General features: G+C 37.6%; 1 protein-coding gene across 1 annotated transcript; it reads right to left on the bottom strand.

The window, feature by feature from the left end:
- Nucleotides 1-460: 460 nt before the first annotated feature.
- Nucleotides 461-2,830, bottom strand: LOC149078021 (heat shock protein 70 B2-like). The gene has a single exon (XM_089241579.1). It carries the CDS (start codon nucleotides 2,640-2,642, stop codon nucleotides 717-719), a length of 1,926 nt encoding a protein of 641 aa, XP_089097705.1. The 5' UTR covers nucleotides 2,643-2,830; the 3' UTR covers nucleotides 461-716.
- Nucleotides 2,831-6,000: the final 3,170 nt, after the last annotated feature.

The following is a 6,000-nucleotide window of genomic DNA, read 5'->3' as shown; positions in this document are numbered from 1 at the left end:
GTTACTGGTATTTCAGTGCTGAGCAACTATTACAACAGATTAAAAATGCCCAAATAAAAAATGCGTAGAAGTTATTTGCGCATGCACTATATGCTAGTGAGGATATTTTCTTGTAAATGGATGTACACTAAGAGATAGAAAATATGTACTAAAAACATATCTGCTTTTTTTGTATGGTTAAAATTTTTTTGAACCATCTTAGGCCCATGTTTCGTGCAGGATTTATGTTTGTTGGGTTTTTTATGCATATTTTGGCATTTTGAAGTGGATTAATAATCCAAGCTCTAGCTATTTTTGATTTTCCTTATGACATGATATAGAGTTTCGTCGCTATCAAAAGAAATTTAGAGAGTAATTGCACATTTATTTATGAAAACTGGATGTCATTTGGCATTTATCAAAATTCTTCAAAATTTGCAAACATTTGATAATTGGAAAAAAAATATTACTGGGACAACTGTCACTGAATAAATATATTCCACATTTAATGAATTGAAAACATGAATTAAATAATTTACAACCAACGCTATAGTAAACATATAAGCGCAGTACATACCAAAATATTAGCTGTTACACGATGATAATGAGCCAGGAACTGCAGGGAAGCATTTCGTATTGCCCATATATACATTTCGTTCATGTTGATACACTCACACACAGATATCTATCACAGTCACATGAGTCACGTTTCACCAGTTCACAATCATTTATTTCACTTAGTCCACTTCTTCAACTGTAGGTCCGCCACTAGCACCGGCAAAGCCTGCGTTGCCAGTGGAAGCATTAGCACCACCTCCAGCAGCCTGATGGATCTTCATCATGTAGGGTGAGAGCTCGGACTGCACTTCCTTCATCTTGTGTTCGATCTCGTCTTTTTCGGCCAACGTGTTGTTGTCCATCCACGTTATGGCAGAGTCGCAGCATTCTTTGACCTTCGCTTTATCCGAAGCGGACAGGCGGTCTTCGGGAGCGGATTCTGCGGCCTGCTTGACGGAATAGATGTAGCTCTCCAGGGAATTCCTGGATGCTATCTTCTCTCTTTGCTGTTGGTCCTCCTTCTCGTATTCTTTGGCTTCGGACAACATGCGTTCGATCTCTTCCTTGGATAGACGTCCCTTGTCGTTGGTGATTCGGATGCTCTGGGATTTGCCCGTTCCCTTTTCCGTGGCGGAAACCTGAAGGATGCCGTTGGCGTCCAGATCGAATGTGACCTCGATCTGGGGGACACCCCTCGGAGCCGGTGGGATACCAGACAGCTGGAACCTGCCCAGGAGATGGTTGTCTTTGGTCATTGCTCTTTCGCCTTCGTACACCTGGATGTCGACACCCGGCTGGTTGTCGGAATAGGTCGTGAATATCTGCGACGTCTTGCATGGGATCCTGGAATTTCTCTCGATGATCTTAGTCATGACGCCACCGGCAGTTTCTATGCCCAGAGACAGGGGTGCCACGTCGACGAGCAAAACGTCCTTTATGTTGTCGCTGGTATCACCAGTCAAAACGGCGGCCTGGACTGCGGCACCGTATGCTACGGCCTCGTCCGGATTAATGGACATGCACAGTTCTTTCCCGTTGAAAAAGTCCTTCAACAGCTTCTGTATCTTCGGGATCCTCGTAGATCCTCCAACAAGTACCACGTCGTGAATGCTGCTCTTATCCATCTTGGCATCTTTCAGGGCTTTCTCCACTGGTTCAAGGGTACATCTGAATAAGTCCATGCACAGTTCTTCGAATCTTGCCCTGGTGATCTTGGAATAGAAGTCGATTCCTTCGAATAGAGCGTCTATTTCGATGCTCGCTTCGGTGCTGCTTGAGAGCGTTCTCTTGGCCCTCTCGCATGCAGTGCGCAGTCTTCGCAGGGCCCTGGGATTGTGTCGCAGGTCTTTCTTGTGTTTCCTCTTGAATTCTTCGATGAAGTGATTCACCATTCTGTTGTCAAAGTCCTCGCCCCCTAGATGGGTGTCACCAGATGTGGCCCTGACCTCAAACAAAGAACCCTCGTCTATAGTTAGGATAGAAACGTCGAACGTGCCACCGCCGAGGTCAAAGATCAAGACGTTCTTCTCACCTTTTAGGTTCTTGTCAAGTCCGTAAGCGAGGGCCGCAGCCGTGGGTTCGTTGATGATCCTCAACACATTCAGTCCAGCTATTCTTCCGGCATCTTTCGTGGCCTGCCTCTGAGAGTCATTGAAATAAGCCGGAACCGTGACGACAGCATCGGTCACTTTCTGGCCGAGGTACATCTCGGCGGTCTCTTTCATCTTGGTCAACACCATGGCACTGATCTCCTCGGGATTGAAGAGCTTTCTCTCACCCTTGTAGTCGACGGTTATCTTGGGTTTGCCGCTCTCGCTGACCACCTTGAACGGCCAGTGTTTGATATCGGCCTGGATCTTGGGATCGTCGAATTTCCTCCCGATGAGCCGCTTCGCATCGAAGACTGTATTCTCAGGATTGAGGGCAACTTGAGCTTTTGCCGCATCGCCGATGAGCCTCTCGGTGTCGGTAAAGGCGACGTAACTCGGAGTCGTCCTGTTGCCCTGGTCATTGGCTATGATCTCGACGTGTCCGTGCTGGAAGACTCCGACGCAGGAATACGTCGTCCCGAGGTCGATGCCGATCGCCGGTGATTTCGGAGCCATGTCGATATTCAAAGTCCTTATTGAATGAGCGCAAAACTCGAATACTTCAAATACGGAATATAAATTCAAACAACTGTGTCACAAAGTCCAAAATATTCAGGAATTAGTATTGAATACACGGCAGTTAATGCTAGACAGTCAATAGCAAACAACTGATTCGAGAGCGAGATTCAAATGATACCGACATCTGCTCCCGTCGTGTATTTAAAGCCATAGAGAAAAATCGAGAAAGTTCTGGTTTCTCTTCCTTACGTCATCATCAGGGTTGCTGCAAGAGCAGGAAATGACCTTGGCGACGAAAACTGAAGCCAATCTCCTTGTTTTCAGCGCCAAAGCCGGAGAAAGAAATTGCCCCACGAGACTTCTATTCAATGCATGTGCTGCTCTGCAATGATCTACTATTTCATGATTTGAATAAAAATCCATAACCTAAAATTCAATAAAATTATATTATCTTTTAAATATTTTATTCTAGAGATTTTAGCGAAAAAATTTAATAAATGGAACTTGAAATTGGATTTTGAAATAAATGGGACTTCTTTATCGTTTGTTCTAATCGGGGCTCAGGGCCCCCACACAAAACAGGGCGCCAAAAAAACATAATTCAAGACTTAAATTCTGGGAAATTTTTCTTTTTTTTTCTCAAATTATTTCTTCTACTAAATATTAAATTTTACTATACATTAAATCGTTTTTTCATTAATTCTGAATTAGCATTTATTCTCAAATCATTTCTTTCACCGATTCTGAATTTTTACTTATTTCGGATTCTGATTCCGAATGGAAAATTCAGAAATTGTAGTTTCATTGATTCTGATTTCCCATTAATTGTGAAATTATTAGTTATTTCTTCCATTGATTGCTCAATTAATTATTCCAAGATTATATCCTTCATTGATTCCAAAATTGTTCCTTTCATTAATTATTAAATTTTTTTCTCTCACTAATTCTGTATTTTCTTTGAGTCTTTGAAAATTATTACCTTCATTCATTATTGAATTTCATTTACTCTGAAATCTTTTGTTTCACTGGTCCTGATTTTGGATTAATTTTGAAATTATTTCTTTCATCGATTGAGAAATTATTTCTTTTCTTTAATTTAGAAACTATCGTTCATTTGACTTTCCTTTAATTCCGAAATTATTTCTTTCAATGATTTAGATATTTCATGACTCAGATTTCTTTTCATTAATAGTGAAATTATATCTTTCATTTACTGGTTTTCCATTAATTCTGAAATTACTTCTTCCATTTCTCAAATTATTTCTTTCATTGAATCTGAAAATATTTTTTCATTGATTCTGAAAATATTTTTTTCATTAATAAAATAGTTCTTTCATTGATTCTGAAAATATTTCTTTCATTGATTGTGGAAATTATTTTTTTTCATTGATTCTGAAAATATTTCTTTCATTGATTGTGGAAATTATTTTTTTTCATTGATTCTGAAAATATTTCTTTCATTGAATCTGAAAATATTTCTTTCATTGAATCTGAAAATATTTCTTTCATTGAATCTGAAAATATTTCTTTCATTGAATCTGAAAATATTTCTTTCATTGATTCTGAAAATATTTCTTTTACCAGTTCATAACTCTCGTTATTACTTCTAGAATTTCCATTGATTCTGGAATTTATTTGGTTCTGGGATAATTTCTTCCATCGATTAAAAACTACAAAAAATTCAACTGAAAACAAAGAAAATGTATGAGTAAATTTCCTTCCATTTGAATTTAATTTTCTTTTCAATTTCGTAACGCTAAATTTCTTTGTAAAATTTTCTTTAAACCCATTGGACACCGGCCCACAAGGTGAGGCCATTATTAATCTTATTATAAAAAGCCATCATAATGAATATAAAAAAAAATTTCATTAAAAATCTCAAATATTCGTCTATGAACACCTAAATTGATTAATCAATTAATTCAAATTTGAAACCTTATTTCAGAGATATTCAATCTTTTTCAGATATTGCGGGCCAAATTAAAACTTTTCATGAACCCCGCGGGCCACCAACTCATGACGGAAAAATTCCCTGATATTAAACCCGTCTCCCCAAATCATTTACATTAGTATGTATTAGTCTTAATGTATCAGTCTTAACAATTTTGATATTACTATCAATAATCTGAAATTGTTTCTTCGGTATTTCTGCGATTATTTCTTTCTGTAGTTTTCTGCAGTTATTTCTTCCAGTAGTTCTGTAACTAGCTTTTAATTGATTATAGATTTTTCATCAATTATGGAATTATTTTTTTAAATAATTCTAAAATTTCTGTAATTATGGTATTTTTTAAGCATTTCTGTAAATTTTGTAATTTTATACACCTTTTGGATGCTGGATTTTCCCTCTCGAAATATATGAAATCAGTCTCACACAAAAAGTGTTTCGGCTCTGGGCCCCCCCCCCCCCAAATTCGTTACGACGGACGGCCCTTTTAATATACCAAATGTACAGCATTGCTATTGAACCTAGAAAGTATATACTTAATTTTTTTTTTTTTGTAATTTAATTATTGTTCTATTTCAAATAGCTATTTTCTCAACATTTTCGGACGGCTTTGACATAAATCTCCAAGAGCTATATTTGGCCCGTGGGCCATGGGTTGAAGACCCCTACCAATTCAATGATATTGGACTACCTTATTTCAATGATAGTTTCAAAATAATTTCGTCAGATTTTCGAATATTCAATCGGAAAAAAAAACATCGAATGTTCTAGTTCGAAAATCCTATTGTAGCAAAGTGTCGCGTTTATACTTAATTTCCGCGCTAAAAACGTCGCTGTTAGATATTTTCTGGTAACCCAAACTCCCCGTCTGTGTTTCTAGCGCTTGTGACGTCACATATTTGACGTCACGAGTCACGTCACGCGATGCCAGAGGATTCTGGAATGATCTCGAAAACTCTCTTCTCTTCTCACAGAAACACAATTTTTCTTTTCCATTGTTATATAGTGTTGTTTGTGATTCTCTCGCTCGCTCTCTTCCTCCTACTAACACACATTTTCCTTTCGAAACCACCTTAATTCAAGCTCTTAAAAACAAATTTATTAATTTCATTTTTCATGTCTGTTTCATTATTATTTCGTACATTATTTTTCGTTCATTACCTTTTTTTTTTAACATGGTATAAAAGACTTGAAAAACTATGCTCTGATAGAAATGTCATTAAAAATATTGTTTAACTGTTAATTTATTTCAATTTCGCATTCCACATATTGTTGATTGTATTTGCCAGGAGCTCTTAACATTCGGTCGGGTTCAGATGCGACCCAAAATCAACACCACGATCAACTTTGCGACCCGTTGGACTATTTTTAATTTAAAGAAATATTTGTTATAAATATTTTTCAGAT

Source organism: Pholcus phalangioides, unplaced genomic scaffold (assembly GCF_987345545.1).
Source record: "Pholcus phalangioides strain wild (caught in Gottingen) unplaced genomic scaffold, Ppha-v1.0 ptg000014l_1, whole genome shotgun sequence".
Taxonomy (NCBI): domain Eukaryota; kingdom Metazoa; phylum Arthropoda; class Arachnida; order Araneae; family Pholcidae; genus Pholcus; species Pholcus phalangioides.
This window is presented reverse-complemented; position numbering and strand designations above follow the sequence as displayed.